The 19,699-nt window shown below is 35.5% G+C and overlaps 1 protein-coding gene across 1 annotated transcript in view; it reads right to left on the reverse strand.

Moving 5' to 3' along the window:
* Nucleotides 1-19,699, reverse strand: part of lamc3 (laminin, gamma 3) — a 135,762-nt gene that overhangs the window by 62,235 nt on the left and 53,828 nt on the right. Inside the window, exons 9-10 of the mRNA XM_083531702.1 lie at nucleotides 19,498-19,617; nucleotides 4,212-4,410 (exon numbers count right to left, since the gene is read on the reverse strand). Coding sequence (XP_083387828.1) covers nucleotides 4,212-4,410; nucleotides 19,498-19,617 — 319 coding nt within the window. The remainder of the gene's footprint in view (nucleotides 1-4,211; nucleotides 4,411-19,497; nucleotides 19,618-19,699) is intronic.

Consider the following 19,699-nt stretch of genomic DNA (forward strand, 5'->3'; position numbering starts at 1 on the left):
TTTAAATATAGTTTCTAAACCCCAATATTTTATATACTGTATACACAAATGTTTCTTGACACCTGGCCATAAGATTTGTATGTGCTTTTTAAACATCCCATTCTACATAATAACCTCTACTTTTCTGGGAAGATGTTCCACTATAACATAACAAAATGGGGAAAAATGAAGCCCTGTGAATACTTTTGGATATAAAGTATATGACATTTTTGTGGACACCAGAGCATAAGATTCATATGTGGGACATTTAGTCCCTATTTGCTGTTATAATAAACTCCATTATTCTTACACAAACCTGATTCCAAAAAAATGGGACACTGTACAAATTGTGAATAAAAAAGCAATGCAAAAATTTACAAATTACAAATCTTAAACTTTTTATTCACAATAGAATATAGATAAGATATCAAATGTTGAAAGTGAGACATTTTGAAATGTCATGCCAAATAGCTCATTTGGATTTCATGAGAGCTACACATTCCAAAAAAGTTGGGACAGGTAGCAATAAGAGGCCGGAAAAGTTTAATGTACATATAAGGAACAGCTGGAGGACCAATTTGCAACTTATTACGGTCAATTGGCAACATGATTGGGTATAAAAAGAGCCTCTCAGAGTGGCAGTGTCTCTCAGAAGTCAAAATGGGCAGAGGATCACCAATTCCCCCAATGCTGTGGCAAAAAATAGTAGAGCAATATCAGAACGGAGTTTCTCAGAGAAAAATTGCATAGAGATTAAAGTTATCATCATCTACGGAGCATAATATCATCCAAAGATTCAGAGAATCAGGATCAATCTCTGTGCGTAAGGGTCAAGGCCGGAAAACCATACTGGATGCCTGTGATCTTCGGGATACCCCAAGTTGTTATCAGCGCTCAGTTCAGAAGCCTGCATCTCTGATGGTATGGGGTTGTATGAGTGCGTGTGGCATGGACAGCTTACACATCTGGATAGGCACCATCAATGCTGAAAGGTATATCCAAGTTCTAGAAGAACATATGCTCCCATCCAGATGTCGTCGCTTTCAGCGAAGACCTTGCATTTTCCAACATTACAATGCCAGACAACATACTGCATCAATTACAACATCATGGCTGCGTAGAAGAAGGATCGGGGTACTAAAATGGCCAGTCTGCAGTCCAGATCTTTCACCCATAGAAAACATTTGGTGCATCATAAAGAGGAAGATGCGACAAAGAAGACCCAAGACAGTTGAGCAACTAGAAGCCTGTATTAGACAAGAATGGGGCAACATTCCTATTCCTAAACTTGAGCAACTTGTCTCCTTAGTCCCCAGACGTTTGCAGACTGTTATAAAAAGAAGAGGGGATGCCACACAGTGGTAAACATGGCCTTGTCCCAACTTTTCTGAGACATGTTGATGCAACAAAATATAAAATCAACTTATTTTTCCTTTAAAATGATCAATTTTCTCAGTTTAAACATTTGATATGTCATCTATGTTGTATTTTTAATAAAAATTTAACATTTAAAACTTCCACATCATTGCATTCTGTTTTTGTTCACAATTTGTACAGTGTCCCAACTTTTTTGGAATCTGGTTTGCATATAAACACAAAAAAATATTAAAATTTTCTATTTCTTAAACAACCAAGTATAACTCACAGCTATGTTTAATACTGAAAATAAGAGCATTATTACACATACAGTGGGAAGCGAGCTCAAGGTATTGGGGCTTAACAGGTGTGTAGCCTTAAGAAAAACACTTATCAGTGGGGCTAATCAGAAAAAAGTATTTAATTTGTAACAATGACTCTGGTGCAGTGGATAAAGGTCATATGCCCTGATAAGTCTGGAGTTACCCTGTACCAAAATGATGGGCACCTCAGGTAAGAAGAAAGGAGGATAAAGTGATACATCAATTATGCCTATTGCCTACTGTACAAGTCTCTGGGTTAAGTGGATCTGGTTGCTTCAGTTGGTCAGGTCTATTTTTAGCAAAACTATATGTGCCAGAAATCTGTTCATCTGATATATTGACAAAATACATTGAATGATATTTTCTTTTAATTAAATACTTTTTCTGCTTTGAAGGCAGGAGCATAATCTACAATGACAATGCCAGATTCAGTGGGCTCAAACTGTAAAAGATTGGTTAAGGAAGCTTTACTTTCACACATGGATTGGCCACCACAAAATCTAGACCGTAACCCCATTGAAAAGCATTGATAAGACATATATATATATATATATATATATATATATATATATATATATATATATATATATATATGTGTGTGTGTGTGTGTGTGTGTGTGTGTGTGTGTGTGTGTGTGTGTCTGTGTGTGTACAAAATTGGATGGTCTTTGGGGTTCTGTTTCTAATTACCATATTTTAAGGATTTTATTACATGCTCCATCACTTTAAAGCCTCTGTCAAAATGTTTTAAAAAGTAAAGTATTAGGCTCAAAGATGACACTTAATATGCATCAACCAAGGTTAAACTCCGTAAATATGGCTTTAACTGTAAGCAAAGTCACAGTTTTTTTGAAGCAACAATTATGTCCTTGCATTTAGCAGAAAGCCTTCACTGGTAACACTGCAGCTTGGACAGGCAATTACATCAGAACACTATTTTACAAAGCTTAAAGCCGACTTTCAACACCTCATTGTCTATTTATTCTGCCAAATGCTGTTCCTTTCATAGATTTAAACTATTTTTATTTACTCACCAAATATAAAGAATCATGCTAAAAGTTTCATCACAATGTATAGGGGGCACAGCTGTTAGGAATTATGCCTGACTTCAGCATTCTGTTTTTGTGTCCACATTAGGTTTCCTCTGGGAACTTGGGCTTCTAGCTACAAATAAAAAATTTGATGGGCAACTAAATGACCTAATGCCCTAAATGTGAAGCCACTTCAGTCTCTATGGATGAGGTAAATGGTAACCCTACTTTAAATTACTGTAATTTCCAGACTATAAAGTGCACCCATATATAAGCTGCACCCACTGAATTTTACAAATATTTTTAGTTTTAACATAAATAAGACGCATCTGTCTATTAGCTCTCTACACTAATGTACTTTACACAGGCTTTAACGAAAGACACGTTACACACGGTGTAACGGGTGAAATATATTGCGCTTCCTTTGGGAGCATAGCGGTATTTTTAGAATAGCCTGGCACTGCATTTTTACGCAATTACTGCATGTGTGGAGAACGAGGATTATGTGATAATTATTTTCTGATGCTCATTTCTACGTTTTTTTGACTAACCCGTAATGCTGTTGCCAAGAAAAATAAAAAAGCATGACTTTTGGAAACCTGTCTGTGCTTATATGATTTCTGTTGCAACTGGAGAAGCTATCTCTGACTGAAGCTATCCTTTCACCCAGACTCAACGGCTTGTATCCAAACAGTAGCCGACCAAGTAAGTAATTGTTCACTGTCTTTCTCCTTCCTTTCACAACTATTTCTCTCTGGAGTTTATCTTTTGGCATCGTCGTGCGTAAAAAAATCAGCCGATGGAAGTTTTTTCTCCCGAAGCCGTGCAGCTCAGAACACAGGTGAGGTGCGTTTTTTCGTTTCTGTTCGGAAATTCCATTGGTCTAATGTTTTTGTGCTCAGTTTTTTGGCATGAAGTTTGTGAAACCGGGAAAAACCCAGGAAAAATCCATAAATTAGCCACTTCATTGTTTAAGCCGCGGGGTTCAAAACGTGGGAAAAAAGTAGCGGCTTATAGTCCGAAAAATACGGAAGCCCAATTTGGTTTTTTTTTTGCTTGGAAGGTCAAACAATGAACTAAACTCCCACAACGTTTTTGCTAACACTGCTTTTCTTCATTTTCAAATATGCATTTGTCGATGAAGGCCAATTTCCAATTAAGCCTCCATGATACTATGTTGGAAAAACAGGAAGTGTGTCATGAAGACGTGTTGTGTTTTGAAAGAAGCCTGATAAGGCATATTATATACTAGGGTTTTGTAGCAAATTGTAAATTGAATCATATCAACTCATAAGATTAATTATTTTAACAAAAGGTGGGTGAGTAATTAAAATCAACTGGCTATTTATTCTTGAAGGTATAATCTGTATAAAATATAATCTGTGGTAACAAATACATCATGTACAAACAGAATTTTCAGGAAACAAAATCTGTGTTAAATCCCTTACAAATGATTTTACAAACCAATTCACTTCTATGCTGCTTAATAAACACATTCATTATATTAATTATTATACACATACCTTAGTGTGAAGATGTTATGAGGGGTGTGGCTAGGGTCACTATCCACATACAGCTTCGAAAACAGGTTGGCTCTGACTGATACTCCAGAACCTTCGAGAACCACAGTTACAGTTTCAGGCAAGAGCTCCCTCAATTCAGCCGTAAATGATAAAGTGAGGTCCTGGCCATAACTTAGCAGTTGATTCCCAAGAAACTTTGCTGTAAGACAAAACAAAGTACAAAAAAATGTTTATTAGCTCCTTATGGAAGCGTTCATTTTCAGTTCTGTAATTCAATGAATGTTATGAACACAGTGTGTAAGAAGGGACCTGATGTAGGCTGGAACATGTATTGATGTGTGTGATAAAGACTTTATCCAAATGTCAAAATCCCACAACTAACAGAAAGAGGAGGAATAAAGGCTACAGCTTTGCTTTGCAGACATGTAGGAGGGTTCTCAGATGTCCTAGCTGTGTGTGCACGAGGACAGTCTTGTAATTGCCTTTCATCTCTTCTCCCCTCATTAAAGACTTCAAAAAGCCCCCACAGAGTGCTCTTTCATGCACATACACAGAAACATTTGGCTTACCATCCTTCTTGGGACTTTTACCCAAAAGTCCTCACAAAATAAGAACAGTCATATATTTCTATTGTTCCTGGAGCATTTCCGGGCCCCAAAATCATGGCCACACATGCAAACAAATACTAAAATATAACACATTTTACCCATCATTCACTACCATTTCTTTCTTTACAATTCCATGGTGCAATACAGGTCTGACAATATGTAACCGTTTGAGAGTGGAACTCTTTTCATTAGTTCTAATGCTCTGTCTTTATAGAGGCATTAAAAGTAATGCCTAGCATCCAAAACGCAGTTGTCTGTGTTATTGTCTTTGATTTTCAAACGCTTGTTAGTATTCACTTCAGTCAGCAAATGGAAACACTTAAAGCTGGTTGGTTCTAAGCAAAAGAGAGAAACAAACCTTCCATTTACATAACAACTAAGAGCTCATAAATGTATAGGATAATGAATAAAAAAAAGTGTGTGCAACAAGAGGACAATTAATAGAGCAACTGTCTGTAGTTGTGACATTGTAATTGATAGCAGAAGCTTTCTCTTAAGAGATGAAAGGGAACATTAACATAAAATTCCATTTTATAATCAAATGTGAAACTTTGACATACTACTATGGTATAAAAGAAATAAAACACTTTCAGATATGTGGTTATTAGAAAATAAATCATTTCCAGTCGTAAACATAGCCACTTTTTACACATAGTTTATTGTATATGAAATAGATTAACTTATTTAGGTATAGAATCAGAATCCCATTTTTAAAATAATGACTCCGTCTTGATTGCACTGCTTCCCTGAATCTCCTTATTCATGCAAAGTACTGCATCGGGGACAGCCAGGCTTTAAACGAAGCCAAAAAGTGATATAGTGCAGAAATGTAATTTAAATATTGTCAGTCATTTTTCATTATAATCATTCATCAATCAAATCCGTCCTGGCATAAAGACTGCACCAGATCAACCTGTCCTTAACCTGTCTGAAGACTTCCTGGAATAAAATAATGCGATGCATCTAAGAGTTTGTAAAATGGGGCTTTCCAGTGCAAAAGATTCTTACCCCAAACAAAACAATGTCTCGTTAAATACTATATCGTAAGTGTATTTCTGTCCTGTGCCCTGCTGCCTAAGGGACTGAATCTTATGACTCCTCTAACGAAATAATAACAAAACACTTCAGAGTGCTCAGTGTGTTTAGGCAATGTTCCACTCTCCTACATATGGACTTTATTCTAGTTAAGAAGCAAATGTCTGGCATTGGATATTCTATTGGGATATGAGTTAGGGTAAAGAAAATGTCTGGGGGATAAAATATTTGTAGTTACATTTCCAAATGTCTACAAAGATATCCTGAGAATAACAGCAAGGAGACTGTATTATATAATATAAATATAACTATTATATATAAAATGTATGGCCAAAGATTGTAGACTCCAGACACCAGGCCTTTCCAAACATTGTCCTGAAAGCAACTGTCATTTTAAAATAAATCATTAAAATTTCCCTTTGAATGGACCTAAGTGGATGAAACATGTTCCAATATGACAATGCCCTTGTGCAAAAAACATGCTCTATAAAGACACGGTCTAGCAAGTTTAGAGTGAAAGAACTTGAATCACATGCACAGCGCCCTGGCGCACTGGTCAATGGGCACATTGGTACACTGACTGCACCCCTAAACTAACGTTAGACCATTATTGTATATAAAATGTTAAACAAAGTGATGAAGTAAGAAAGTGCCAAATGTTAATTCACCCCATTTTCTGGTCATCTTATCAAATGATGACTGCAATTTTTGTGAAATGCCTCTATAAATTGTATTTATAATAAGTCTATTTATACAGTAGCCCTCTTGATAAGGTTAACTTTTAAAGCCCACACTTAGAATGTATATTGAACTGTTGAATGTTGTGCAGATTATGCGTGCACTGTTGCGTTGCTAGGATATTAGCATAGAGGGCATTCATTTGGTTTTGCATGGCATGTGGGTAGTGACTGGGAATTTGTAAAGTAGGGGAAAGAATTAACAGCCAATGGGGTTGGGGGAAACTGTGTAAAGAGGCCCTTGACTTCTAGCACTTTCTGTTCTCTCTGCTGTTCAAGATCAAACATGATGAAACACAGGTGCTGACCTTCTCCTCGTCACACAAATTAACCGTCACCAAAGTGATGAAACCTGATGACATTTACTGAACTTTGTCTGAGCTTACCCTGCAATCACGCTAGCAACCGGAAATTCATTGCTGTCATTCTCACAGTGCCGCTTGGGGGTGTACATTGGCCAGTTAATGTTTTTTTTTTTTTTATAAGAAGCCTTTAATAAATTGTAATAGCAAATATGTATGGCCTGTAGCTGGGTTGTTTAAATGGTTGTCCACGAGCAAGAGTTTATATTTTCTAATTTTATATTTATATCAACTCATCCTCAAACACATTTTAATCACATTAAAATAGTTTTGTACCTAAAAAACTGCCCTTCCATCAAAACCTGCTCCAATAAATATAACAACATATAAGCTGTACTCCATTGGGTGTAGATGCCTGAATAAGTGCTGCAAGTGCTTTTGCAGATACCAAACCTAGAGTATGTCCATAGTGTGAAAACATATACATATGTCATATACATGACATATAAGCGTCCTTGAGCTTGGGAAAGGCGCTATATAAATTAAACATTATTATTATTATTATTATTATTATTATTATTATTATTATTATTATTATTATAAATGCTACAATGCTAAAAACTGCTATTTATAGCAATTAGACTGAAAGTCACCAACCACAAATCTGGATAAGTAGACAATAAAGGATTAGGAAGGATCTAATGCTTTGCAACAGTTTTATTGAATAAGGAAGACAAGTCCAAATTGTGGCCAAACTACAAGAGACATTCAGGCAATTCACAAAACAGACTAGATGAAGGCAAACAAGGTCAAAACAAGGACAGAAATTGTTTGGCAACAAGCTATCGAAACTTGGCTTGGTAACAGTCAAAAAACAGAAGTCACAGTTCAGCATATTTCATCGAAGTGTTGAGTGCATGTACAGTACAGTGTAGGTAATTGATCACACCTGCTTAAACAGTAGCATGGATACTAAGAACTAAAACGTGTGTGTGTTCTTGGAGATTTGAGTCCGTAGCAGCCATATCTCTGAGGCTGAAATCTGACACTAGGAAACATTGAAACTATCAAATCACAGCCCAGCACAGAATCCTACAATCCCAGTAGTCTTTATCAAACTTAAAATATCTACTGTATATCATCCTCATTAATGATACACATATTACAATACCATTGCATGTTTTACACTTGCATTGTATGTAATAGAGTAGGTTTAATACTATTAGTTTTGGCACATCTAGTACACATGGTCTGAACATGCTGGATATTTGAATGTTCATACAATGTATATGGTACATTTACTCTACATATACAGTATATTTACAGTACAACACGTACTATTTATCCAATTTATTTTGAGGTTATTTACTGGTTTATCTCTGGTTTGTTTCTTATTTCTTAGTTACATGCCCTCTTACAAAGCTGCATTCCTTTTTGTTTTCTTTATTGTTTTTTTTTTTATTTTAGAATACTTGTAATAAGGGTCTTGCTCCAGGGTCCTAACATTAGCAGCTTATGTGTTACCTACATTAGTGTTTTAATTAATTCTGAGACTTACACAATTTGTATGTAACCTACTCACATTTCCTTGCATGCTGGTGCTTTTTTCTCCTCTATATTTGACTGTTATCTTTGCATTCATTTACCTCCAGGCTAGAGTTTTCACCATGGCTGGTACTGTCTCTTTTAGGTAACAAGCCTCACCTGAAATCCGTTATTCCATTATTGATGGAACGTTTTTCAACTGCTTGGGAGCACCTACATGAATCCTTGTTTTGCTCTATTGTTCTCTTGCTATGTTCTGGTAAAATAGTGAACTTAGAAGTTGCGAAGGTTGAAAACCACCATAGGCAAGGCTCTGACCTTCCTAGTAACAGTCTACTCCCAGTAGCCGAACACTATATGTTTGTGCTAAGGCCATCTTCTGAAGCCTTCCTATATACTGCATATAACTCACAATCTATTATATTACAGTGTAGGAACAAACTTTCTAGTTAATCACCCAAAAATCCCAAAACACATCAGTTCACATTGAGACTTTTTATTGTATTATTTGTAGGAAACTGCAGGGGATTCACCTAAAGCAGTTATTTTAGAAGGAATAGAAGGCATGGTTACCCAGGAATGTAGCAACCAGGCAGCTCAGGGAGCCATGCCACTCAGGGAGTCCTTTACTATAGTTTTCTGCTGCGAATGCTATTTGAGGGTAATTTTTTGGAATAGCAAGAATAAAAAAGTTTCATCCAACAGTTACCCTGACTTTAAAAGTAATTTCTTACCAAAAAAAAAAAAAAAAACTCTAACAATGTGTGCAAGCACAACATTTTATGTTTTTTATTAATCTATTCATCCAAAGTCAGATTACAATTTTAAAACTACACTGCTAAGATTAATCAACCTAACAAAGTGCCATCTCAGTTATTAGATCTGCTAACCTGATGGCAAGATGTGGTCATAGTAGCACCATGTTTGCAGGCATAGCTAATGAATTGCATTTAAATATGTTCAATTTTGGCAGTTTATTAATGTGCAGGCAAGTATTCGATTTGTAGACATGCTGAAGTTCTGGCATATGCAAGAACGTTGAATAACAAAGATAAATATTCAGAGAATTCATTATTCATTTAAAATACATGGTAGACCATGTAAAATGTCAAATCAGATCAAGTTGGAATATGCATGATTTTTACATCAAGATTAGTTTCACAAATACATATACATAATCAACATCATACGTAAAATAAACAAAAAAACTAAAGCCTTAACTGACTTAAAGGGAAAAAAATGCCCTAATTAATAGCTGAATAGTAAATTTCAAACTATTTATTTTCCATGGCTTTTATAAACATCAGTCAATGAAGCTATAGTTCAGTTAAACAAATGGCAATTAGGACATATATGTATGTGATACTATTGAGGCACATAGTTTGAGCATTACCACATACATAGAGCATTCCATAGCATGGGTTGTGAATGCACACATGTAGACAGAAATAGAATTTCATGTTCCTAAAGGCACAATGCGCTTTATAAGTAGTATGCCTATAAATTCAAGGCACCAATAGTATATTGGCATATTAAATAAGGTAAGAAGCAGGGACATAGTCCATGCACTCATCGTTTGCAAGTGGTCCTTATTACATTATAATAATGAATGGAATAAGAAAAAAGCCCTTATTGTGCACATCAGTTACTCTTACAGTCAGTGAACATTAATTGAAATACCTCTCTCTCTCTCTCTCTCTCTCTCTCTCTCTCTCTCTCGGACACCATGGAGATGGATGATGTCCGAGCATGATAGTGGTTGACTTTTCTAAAATGGTGGTGTATGACCTATGATTATATTTTCTTGCCAATTCTGAACTGATAGCCCTGATACAGCACAGCTTTTAAGTTGGTCTGATTCACATCAATGCATACTTTTTTTTTTTTTTAAACAATTTTTTTTTTTTTTACACATAATGGTGTAAATACTGTATTTTCTACATGGTAAAGTATATAGAGTTATATCATACAAATCCTTTTTTGAATGTATAATTTGCTGCAAACAAACTACTACTAATAATTTTTATTTTATGTAGTCTGCTCTAACAACCACATAGACTGCTTTAGCCATACCTACACCCAGGGGTGAAATTGTAAATAATGGATTTTACCTTGGTTTTGGCTTTTTTTTTTGTTTTTTTGGCTAGAAAGCTGTTTCAGTGCTGGTAACTGGTGACTCTTGAGAAACATCAGGAGGAAATGACGCATTAGGGATTTTGGCCCTGCAGCAGCTGCCATCTCCAATGTCTGAATCAGCCTTTTCTCAAAAGGTCCCAACTGTGATCTCAAAGGCTTTTTCTGCTTTTTTATCATTCTTTCTGTCTTGAGCTGCTCATCCTTATCTACTTCCTCTGCTACACTGCCTAAAGCAAGCACATACTCTGGACACAGCTAAAAAAATGCTCTAATTATTTCTCATAGAAACTAAAAATAAAAGTCTCATTTGACATTGCTAGCCTTTTCTATTATTTTGAACCCTACTCAGTCCTGGATGCCAAGTTTTGGACATACCATATATATATATATATATATATATATATATATATATATATATATATATATATATATATATATATATATATATTAGTATCTCAAAAAAGAGAGTAGTCTATCTTCTGAAGGGAAAATAATATAGAAATCAAATACTATATTTTAGCAGTACAGATTTACTGTCCTCTGAAAGTAACTTTACATACAGCCATTAATGTCTAAATAGCTGGCAACAAAAGTTAGTACACCCTAAGTGAACATATCAAAACTGTGTCCAAAATGTCAATATTTTGTGTGAGCAAAATTGTTATCTAGCACTGCCTAAGTCCTCATAGGCATGGAATTCACCAGAGATTCACGTTATTGCTAGGATCTTCGTCCACTCCTCCATAATGGCAACACAAAGTTGCTGGAGGTTAGACACATGGTGCTTCTCCACCTTCCGCTTGAGAATGCCCCACAGATGCTCAATAGGGTTAAGGTCTGGAAACATACTTAGCCACTTCATTATCATCCCCGTTCAGCTTCCTCAGCAAAGCAGTTATGTTGGCTAGTGTTTGGAGACAAGTTTATCTTAGTTTTATCAGACCACAGGACATGGTTTCAGTAATTCATGCTCTTGGACAGGCTTTCTTGTGAGCCAGCTTCAAAATATGCTTCCTTCTGGGACAAAGACCATGCAAACCGACTTGAAGATTGTGGCATATGGTCTGAACAGTGACAAGCAAACCTTCCACTTCTGCAACCTCTAAAGCAATGCTGACAACACTCTTTTAAGCCAGCTTCTGCACCTGATGCACAGCATGAGGATTCCACTACTTTGAAGGACCCTTGAGAGGCCTGTTACGAGTGGAACCCATCTTGGAGAACCTCTGCATGACCCTGGCCACTGTACTGTAACTCAGTTTCAGGGTGTTAGCAATCTTCTTATAGCCTCTGCCATTTTTTTTATAGAGCAACAATTCTAATTATTAATTCTAATTAATCTCAAATCTTTTTTATTTTTATTTTTATGAGGTGCCATGTTGAACACTCAGTGGTCAGTATGAGAGAATTGTATTCAAAGCACCATTTCTAACTGCTCTAACACAAGATACACAAATATGTATGTTCCTGTCAAGCAGAGAAAAATCCTCAAAGCTCCTTTCTTATTTCGGATTTATATATACTATACAAGCTGCACATTGATTACTATAAAATATATCCAAGTTTGATTTCTATAGTATTTTATATATATAGTATTTATGCAGTTTTTCTATAGTATATTGCCAAATGGGGTGTACCCACTTTTGTGAGATACTGTGTATATTAATAACATTTTACAAAAAAACTTTACATTCTTATGTACAATACAGGTAATAAAACCCATTACTGTTAGCAACATCCTCATTCTTTCAGCATGGGAAAAATAATAGTCATAGTATAAATTCAGTAAAGGAGATTTTAAAACCCTTCGGTAGAGGCATTGATCCGCAACTCCAGTATTATAGCTTTCAGCATGGGGAATGGCTAAAGATAACTGCAAAGTCATGCCTAATACTATGGCTTGGTCACCAGAGCTGTAATCCTTTCCTATTCACATGTCTATCTGATTAAATACGCTCAATGAGGCACTCACTGAAAAGCCGATAAGAAAATGAAATGTGAAATTAGTACTTGCTCTTGCTCTTTGGAATTTTGTCTTGCGAGTGCACTTATGATTCAGATCACAGACTGATGGCCAGGCATTTATTTTAGGATTTTTCAGAGAATTTAATTTATAGTTCAGTCAATTGTGACAAGTTGCCCAGGACCATCACTCTACCTTCAGCATTTTTTACTTTTGGTATAATGTTCTTATTGTCAAATGCTGTTTGCTTTAGGCCAGATATAATGGGTTTCTCAAAAAATTTCACTTTTGACTATGAATTTAATTCATAGTTCAGTCAATTGTGACAAGTTGCCCAGGACCATCACTCTACTTTCACCATTTTTTACTTTTGGTATAATGTTCTTATTGTCAAATGCTGTTTGCTTTATGCCAGATATAATGGGTTTCTCAAAAAATTTCACTTTTGACTCATTCCACAGAAAAAGATTGCAAAATAATTTGTGACTTTTGTATGAAGACTATTTTCAATATTCTTGTGGTGCAATCGTGTCTATTTTTAAAATTTGGTATTCACGTTTACTGTTCTAAAGAAAGTGAGGCCTGTAGCTCGATGGTTGTTTCTGCATGTTCTTTTTTTTTACCTCTCTGGATGAGTCGTCAGCACACACTCTGAGGAAATTTTGTAGGCTGACTACTTCACCAAGTTTTCTCCATTTGGAGATGATAGCACACATTGTCGCTTGTTGAGTCTGCTTTCTAGACTGACATATTTTGCAGCAAGGTGTGCTTGTTTGAGACATTTTAGTCCACTTCATGTTGCTGAAAAAAGGTCTGTGTAAGCCCTGTGTACATTTTTTAGGGCAGGGTACAATATTCTATATCCAATACTGTCATGGCTGATTGAGACAAGACCAAACAAATTTAGTAAACAGAACTTCAACCAGAACCAAAAGACTAAGTACAGAATCCAGGGTTGTGATGTCAAAGTTTCAGGCTTTATTCCCGCAGAAAACAAAGTCAAACCGCTCCATGGAAGTGTTCAAAGTTACATCACAAACATAGACTTTTTATACCCTTTTTTTTACAGTCTTGGTAACAACTCTCAATCCCTATTTGACAACTGGTTCATCACCTGCCACCATTATCTTTAATATGTATGATACTTTTTCTTTTTAATAATCTAATAGTGGCAAAGCCATTTCATCTATTTTTTTTGTACTGGCCAGAAACGGAAATCTCTATAAGGCTGGCAATAGAACTACTAACCATAAATGAGACTTGTGCTTTCACCCACTCACTGGCCTTACTGTGGATATACTGACTATTTTTTTTTTCTTTTCCTGGTAATACTTAGTGGTATAAATATTAAAAAGTAGTTAATTAACAAAAAGTGATTAACAAACAAAGAAATAACTGTAAATGTGAGATTTCATACAATAACTAATGAAATAAACCAATGGGAATGACAAAAGAAAAAACATAAATTTGATATGTGCTACATATAACACCATTAAACCTGTTAATGTTTTTAAATAGATACCACTTAACAAATAACTAGTAGTTAGTAAACACTGAATAGAAATATTTTACCAGAATCTTTTAAACTTGAAAATTATAAACCAACATAAATTTTATCTTTATATTAAAGACCACATTTACTATTACTATTTATTAATGCATTACATACATTTGTTAAAAATTGCTAGTGCTAATTACAGGTGTAAATGGGATCAAATACATCTCAAAGATGCATTCAAGTACTCAAACTACATTTGGTGGTGGTCATGGATGCATACAGTATGGTAAGATCACATTTGAAGTGGATGTGCTTGATGTGTATTAGACAGCAACTAATTGACTACATCGGTTCCCTATTCAGAAAATATGTAATATCTTTGTGAGGCTGTTTGGAAATGGTGATAAATATGTAAGAGCTCGGTGCCCTTAGGCTAAGGGATAAAGCACAGAAAAAAAAACAGCTGCTTTTCTCAGCTTCATCATAGCTTGTCATCTCATTTCCGATGCATCAAACAAGTTTCATTAGTTGACCACAAAGTTAAAAAATTTTATAAAATTCAATCCGTGTAGAGGTCACTGGAAAGATATTAATATTTGTTGTGTGAACAGCTATGAATCTAAGCTGTCAAACTACTGATCCAGTCACCCAGGACACAAGTTATTGCTATGTGTGAACATGGCTTAAGATCATAGAAAAGTTTTACCATAGCAGCTAAGCTTCAACTTGCATAGGAATCAAATACATAGATACTTTTATACATGAAATTTTGGCTTCATCCAGTACTGTGTTATATGGCAATTGATTTACCATTGGCTCCTCATGACCTTTCGTGTCTTTTTGCTTTCATTACTGAATTTAATTGCAGCTACTGATAGCATAGATAGCATTCTGCTTGACAAACTAGATAGACTAGTTGGCTTCAGTTGGGTCTAGTAAATAATATACCAGTATGGAATAATTTTATCACAGAACCATTGTGATGGTCCACAATGCAAAAAAATGTATCATACTTTTATTACCGTTCCACTAGATCATTGTAACATACTGATTCTGGGATGTTTCTGGATGTGCATATTTCTCTTATTCATTGTAATCAACCCAAAATAATTTCATATTAGGGATATATGATACTACTAATAACCTTCAGTACCAAAAAGAGTACCTAAGTATCTGTTCGACTTTTCATCTTTTATAACCCATTATGTCCAGGTTCATTTTGTTAAATAACAGATGCTGGTCTGTAGGACTCATGGACATGCTCATTCAGGTGTTTTGTCGGCAGGGTGGTATGATGCCTTAAGGTGCCCTCGAGGCTGTGCCACCTTCTGGATCCATTTTTTATGTCATATCTAGTGCTGCTAGAGTCCCTTCTGGAACTATGATCACAATTTTTAACATATTAATCCACTATTGGATTAAAACGTACCTACTAATCTGTTCTCTCTCACTTTGTTTAGCTTCATGTGCACTTCTGCTTAATGATGGGAGGCTGTTGCCTGACATATTTCTACTGTTGTGGCCAGACCTTTTTATTCTGTTTTATCCTGATACTCTTCTTCTGTTTGAAGCTTTCTACATTTGTGACTCACCATCTGCTGTCTATGGGCAGTCTCACATGGATACCATTCCATCAAAAAGAGTCTCTCAATGTTTTTTCCTCATGTCATCTTAAGGAGATTTAGTTTGCCACCTCCGGTTTGCTCAATAGTGCTCTAAATATACGTCTTTCTTACAATGTGTATTGTTTAATGCACAAATACAAATTTTTTAGTTGTGAGTTTTACACAAAACATACACATTTCCTGATTATACTGTTGATTATTTAGTATGGGAGGACTCAACCTACCTCTTTAGCATAGTCATCACTTTCCTTTCAGTGCCACTGTGATTATACTAAGACTCAAATATAATTAAGAAAAACAGCATAATTGTAAATATATGGAGATTATTTCTAATACTTGGATGCAACTTCTTTGCAGTCAGTGACTGCTTGAAATCTAAAACCCAGAGAAAATAATTAGTTTTCTCAGCTGAAATGCTTTGCCAAGCCTTTACTGCAGCCACCTTCAGTTGCCGCTTGCTGTAGTGGTTTTTTTTTACTCACTGTTATGTCTTCAGTAGTTATAATGCATAGGTAAAGATGAATAACCATTTAAGAACATTTCATTTCATCTTAAAAAGCTCTTGGGTTGCTTTCCTTATTATTATGTTATGTAAAGTATAATCTTTTAGGATTTGCTGCATAAGGCTGTTTTTGATAAGTATAGCTTTACATACTTTAGATTTCACCCTGATACTTCCTTCAGCATTCACATCAGCCGTGACCCAGTTCCTTTGGCACATATAGATACCCTGTCAGAACACTGCCTCCATGTTTGACAGATGTTGTATGCTTTGGAACATGAAGTCTTCCTTTCCCCATCCCTTCCTTTCCCTACCCTATTTTTTATCTCTTCCTATCATTCTGGTACAAGGTTTTTTTTTTTTTTTTTTTTACAGTAGAAGCTACTGTTAGCAGTGGTTTACATCTTCAGGTAAACCCACTGTGTCCACATTCATGGTGCTTCTTGATTGCATAATTTGACATTAATACATCTAACTCTTCAAGAGTGTTTTTGACTTGAAGGGGATTTTTGTTTTAGGATCTTCCATAGACATTTTCTATAGCCTAAATATTTTATTGTTGCTAAGTTTGCCAGGGCTTTTCTTCTTTTTTAGAATGTACCAAATTGTTGATTTGGCCTCACTGGAAGCTTCTTCCTTTGCTCTGGTAGGTCTGTTATTTTTTCCTTAGATTTTTCCTAATCTAAACATAACAGCAGTTTTGTAAGTTAATACCTTTGCTGTCTAAAAAGAAAAAAATGTAATAAAAATTGATCTATTTCATGCTTGAGATTCATGGGTATATCTGAAAGCATGACCAGTGTTGAGCGGGTTGAGAATCCTAACGTTAGGGTCTCTGTGAAAGCTTTCTGTTCAACACTTTTCCATCCCTCTCTTCTATCCAGCCCCTAGCACACTCCTTCCCCTGCCGCTCTCTAGGTGAGCCAGATTGTGACTTAATTCGGTGTGTGTGAACTTGTTGTGTGTGCATGTTTTTTTATGACTCAACTTGATAAATGTTCTACTCTGTTTGCTCACTATGGGGCACATGTGCACATCGACCTGCAGCAAAACACACATGTACAAATTGATTTGGCCAGAAGAGGTTGAACTTTTGGCTGAAATGCTTTGGTGTCTTTCTGCCAGTTGTCTCACTTGCTGTTTCAACATGCTGCTTCATTCAAAACACACAAAAACCACACTAGATTCTTCAAATATTTTAAACTGTCACTTATCTCAAACTAGTAAATATATTGTATATCATGGCACAAGCTATTGCCAAGAACAACTTTCCAGGCCTGCAAACATACATCTTTTTTATTGCAGGCCAATACAAAAATATGCGATATGCAGATTAGTAAATATTTAAGAAAATATGCCTTTCTTGCTTGCTTATACCACATGAGGAGACTTACCAATGGAAGTGCAGCAAGTAAATTATTAATTGGTTGAAAAAGGGATAAAAGGGCTACTGTAGTCAAATCTTCGAAGAAAACCAATGCAGGGGAGGAGAAGTAAGCATCGGGAGTTATAAGGAGGAGGAGATGAGGGGACTAAACGTAATTGTTAATGGCGGGGAGGGTGCAATTGATCTTTGCCATTTTTTTTGGCAGGCAGCGAAACACAAGTGAGTCCTGTGGCTTGGTGATAAGGAAAAACACCACTAAGTACCGTAAAAGGCTGTGAAGCAGGCTAGTGGCTTGGCAAAACAAAGATGGATGAGTCTGCAGCATATATATAGTTACACTGACCATGTGCAGAAAAAGTTCTTTTTATCATTTGTCCTTAAAGTTGTGCATTAAGGCAGATGCCAAAAGCTTTAGTTTGATGTTCACATTTGGAAGGCATTTAGCCTGGAGCAGTGTCTGAGTAGGCTGTGCTTTGATCATACTATGGACTAGAAGCTTTAAAGACATGCTGTAACAGGATTGCTCCTACAGTGATCAGCCTGAGATGATTGGGCTAAGTGTTTTACAGTAACGCTAAATTACACTGTTAAAGAAGCTCAATCAGGGTAGTCCAATTTCTCATTCTGTTCAGTACTTGCTGCATTCTAGGGACAGGGGAGTTCAAAATAGCCATTTGTGATAAAGTCTACAATTTAAAATGCGATTAAAACAAGGGCTTGCTTGTTGAGTCTTGCACTATTGTTTTATCATTAAAATATAATAATGTTATAACAAAACAAACAACAGAAAAAAACAGTAAACACATATATATGACTATATAGTCAACATAGCCAAAATGTGTTCTTCTTCCTTAGGCTCTTCCAAATTTCTTAAATCTGGCAAAAACAGCTCATGAAGTATGGTTTCAACAATGCTTTACTCTTAATGTTTTACCCTATTTCAGTGGGGTAAATTTTGGATATTACTCAAAACTCAAATATTAATTATAAACTAATATTTAAATCTCATTAAGAAAGGAAGTTATTATCACCGCAAAACACAAACACCAGACCTAAATATAATAGATGCTGTTTAAAATTTTAAATCTTTACTTCTGGATGAGGAAGCTGTCGATCCAAACCAATGAGAGTAATACTAGTTGTCATATATATATATATATATATATATATATATATATATATATATATATATATATATATATATATATATATACACAGTACAGACCAAAAGTTTGGACACACCTTCTCATTCAAAGAGTTTTCTTTATTTTCATGACTATGAAAATTGTAGAGTCACACTGAAGGCATCAAGGGCTATTTGACCAAGAAGGAGAGTGATGGGGTGCTGCGCCAGATGACCTGGCCTCCACAGTCACCGGACCTGAACCCAATCGAGATGGTTTAGGGGTGAGCTGGACCGCAGAGTGAAGGCAAAAGGGCCAACAAGTGCCAAGCATCTCTCGGGGAACTCCTTTAAGACTGTTGGAAGACTATTTCAGGTGACTACCTCTTGAAGCTCATCAAGAGAATGCCAAGAGTGTGCAAAGCAGTAATCAAAGCAAAAGGTGGCTACTTTGAAGAACCTAGAATATGACATTTTTCAGTTGTTTCACACTTTTTTGTTATGTATATAATTCCATATATAATTCCACGTGTTAATTCATAGTTTTGATGCCTTCAGTGTGAATCTACAATTTTCATAGTCATGAAAATAAAGAAAACTCCTTGAATGAGAAGGTGTGTCCAAACTTTTGGTCTGTACTGTGTGTATATGTATATATATATATATATATATATATATATATATATATATATATATATATATATATATATATATATATAGGTCGAATAGTATTACTCTCATTGGCATATATACGTATATACATAATAATAATATTTATATATGTCTTGTCATGTTGTTAAATATACATTGAACTGGATCTTGTACCTGGTGCTTTGAAGTACCCGACATCCTCCTCACTAAACGGTAGAAGATAAACTTCTCCCTCTTTCCATATCAGAGCGGCTTCATGATGTCCTGAGAATTCACCAAGCCACCCATCAGTATCTAAGGAAACACATACACAAATACATGTATAAGGGTGTTTACACAGATAATTTAATAAACAAGGAAAGGTAATTTTTATGCT

Source organism: Silurus aristotelis, assembly GCF_946808225.1.
Source record: "Silurus aristotelis genome assembly, chromosome: 26".
NCBI lineage: Eukaryota > Metazoa > Chordata > Actinopteri > Siluriformes > Siluridae > Silurus > Silurus aristotelis.